Source organism: Mastomys coucha, unplaced genomic scaffold (genome assembly GCF_008632895.1).
Source record: "Mastomys coucha isolate ucsf_1 unplaced genomic scaffold, UCSF_Mcou_1 pScaffold15, whole genome shotgun sequence".
Taxonomy (NCBI): Eukaryota; Metazoa; Chordata; class Mammalia; order Rodentia; family Muridae; genus Mastomys; species Mastomys coucha.
The window spans coordinates 159,469,984-159,472,483 of NW_022196897.1; the positions used below are offsets into that span (position 1 = coordinate 159,469,984).

General features: G+C 51.1%; 1 protein-coding gene across 1 annotated transcript in view; it reads right to left on the minus strand.

Moving 5' to 3' along the window:
* The window catches only part of Ctcfl (CCCTC-binding factor like), a 22,165-nt gene that overhangs the window by 2,776 nt on the left and 16,889 nt on the right, over nucleotides 1-2,500 (minus strand). Inside the window, exon 9 of the mRNA XM_031373780.1 lies at nucleotides 2,499-2,500. This exon is cut by the window's right edge and continues 181 nt beyond it. Coding sequence (XP_031229640.1) covers nucleotides 2,499-2,500 — 2 coding nt within the window. The remainder of the gene's footprint in view (nucleotides 1-2,498) is intronic.

The following is a 2,500-nucleotide window of genomic DNA, read 5'->3' on the forward strand; positions in this document are numbered from 1 at the left end:
AGGCTCTGGGGCACACCTACAGGCTCTGGGGCACACCCATAGGCTCTGGGGCACACCCACAGGCTCTGGGGCACACCTACAGGCTCTGGGCACACCTCTGTTCTCTCCACTTCTTCATGAGTGCCTTTCTCAGTACCAGCTTATGCCTAGGAGCTGCAGGGAGATTACAATAAGGCCCAAGGCCTAGAGAACACTGCCTAGCATTCATTCAGTTACAGTTTGTAACAAGACAGACGGACTCCCATTTCTTGCCGTGAGAGCGTGGAATGCCTTCTTGGCTTAACTACTTTTTTTCCCCCCAATGCCCGGGCCACTTGTATCGCCTCTGCCTCCCTAAAGCCATGCTGCCCTAACTTGGTATTTCTCTTAGGGTTTCTGTTGCTGTCATAGATAACATGACCAGAAGCAACCTGGGGAACTTTGCTGGGGTGTTCCTCGGGGGACAGACAGAGATGACCCTTTCCTCAACACATCTGTTCATCAGTGGCCTATCCAGGTCTGCTGGAAAACGGTAGCAGACGCTGCCTGAGAGGCTGTGAGTACTCACTCTCTTTACAGAGAAAATGTGCAGTGCCCGGTTTTGCATAGTTGTGTGTAAAGTAAAGCTTGTTTTCATTCGTGTACGTACTGGGCTCAGGTGGGCTCTGAGCATCAGAGACAAGCCATGGGCTGCTCCCCCAAGCAATGTAGGAAGCAGCGACTGACCCGCCCGCCATGAATAAAGATTAGGGCTGGGAACCCCTGAGGTAGACGCTGTAGACGCTGAGTTAACACACACAAATCCAGACCTGCCAGCCTTCAAAGGTACCACGCCAAGGGGGCTAAGTGCGGCGTATTTAGACTCTCCAGGACACGGAGACAGTGGCATGGGACAAATCTCTGAGCTGGGATAGAAGGAACATCAGAGATGCTACCTGGGTCAGCATTAGGGCCACCACTGGAAGGGGAGTCATGCTGCTGGCCGGTGACATTCAGATGCAGAGACAAACTGATGTGTGTGTTAGTGAGCAGGTACTCGTGAATATGCTCAGACAAGTGAGGGCACACTTGCCTGCAGTCTCCCACCCTGACCAGCATCCTACCAGATAGCAAATGTGTGCATCTGGAACAGGCTCCTGGTGCCAGGACTCCAGGAAGGAAGCGTTAGATCCCAAGTCAGGCAGGGGCTAAGTTGCTGATCTATAGTCCTCATTGATCCTGAAAGTCCCTGCTGCTACAGAGACAGACACCCTACAGAGAGAGAGCCTGACACCAAAGGGCCACCAGTGTGCCTGTGGGACACCCGTTAGAATGCCCCTCCCCTCTACATTAGAGAAACCCGGCCAAAGGCTCCTGTTGTGAAACCTGCCCTTTCTCTGAGACCTATAAAGCGCCCATTCTTCCTTATCTGATCCCGTGCCACGATGCTGTCTGTCTGTCCATCATACTGATGACTCTTTTAACAGAACTTCTTATCCAAAATCCGCTCCCGCATCGCCCTTGAGGCACAAACCTGAGACTTTTCTCTTAACCTAAAAGATAAATTGGATTCAAGTATCCAGCTGCATTTTAATTTTTAACAGCCAGGGTGCCACCCAGCCACCCTGCTCCACCATTCCAGACTCCAAACACTCTGTGATGTGATGCATGTTTGTTAAGCCCTGACATTTGGAAGTAATTTGTTATGCAGAGATGGAAAAATGAATACACCAACTGACAGAATCTAAAATGAATGTGAACCCATAGCCTGATTTCGCACCCTGGAAACGCCTGAGAATGGAATCGCTCCATGAAGACGTCTGCGTTTTGCTCACAGACAGTTGTCAACTGTCATACTTTAAAAGCCAGGCTGCGCCCAGCCTGTGGCACACAAACCTTTAATCCCTACATTTAGGAGGCAGGAGCAGGTGGATTTCTAGGAGTTTGAAGCCAGCCAAGTTTACACAGAAGTTAGCCAGCGCTACAATGTGAGTTCCTATTTCAAAAAATGAAAACAAAGAACTCGGTTCTCTCAGGAGTCAGAGAACCCCCTGAACTGTTTTCAGCATGTGTGGACAACCTGCCCCAGAGTCCCCAAGAGCTGGGCCTGATGGAACAGCAGTTTTAGCAAAACGAAAGAGATTAGAAACAGAAAGGACACACTAATCCATGGGGTAATTTCATACCCCACAAAGAGCATGACTGGTAGACCATAAGCGCCTGGCCTGGTGGCCCAGACCTGTCACCCCAGCTCCTCCGGAGACAAGTCCAGGAGCAGCACACGTTTAAGGCCAGGATGGACAATTTAGCTAGAGCTGATCTCAAAATAAAAGATAAGGGGCCCGGTGCAGTGCTTGCCTGGTCCGTACCAGGCTCGGGCTCCATCTCCCAAAGGCTGTGTGTATGGGGTTCCCTTTGGCCCTTGGAGGGAGAGTGTGTACGCGCGAGCTTTCCGAATCCAAAGACTAGTGGAAACCTTCCACAGAGGAGGTGGTCAGTGTTAGAGGCGCTGGCAGCCTTTGAGGCTGATGGATGCTTACCC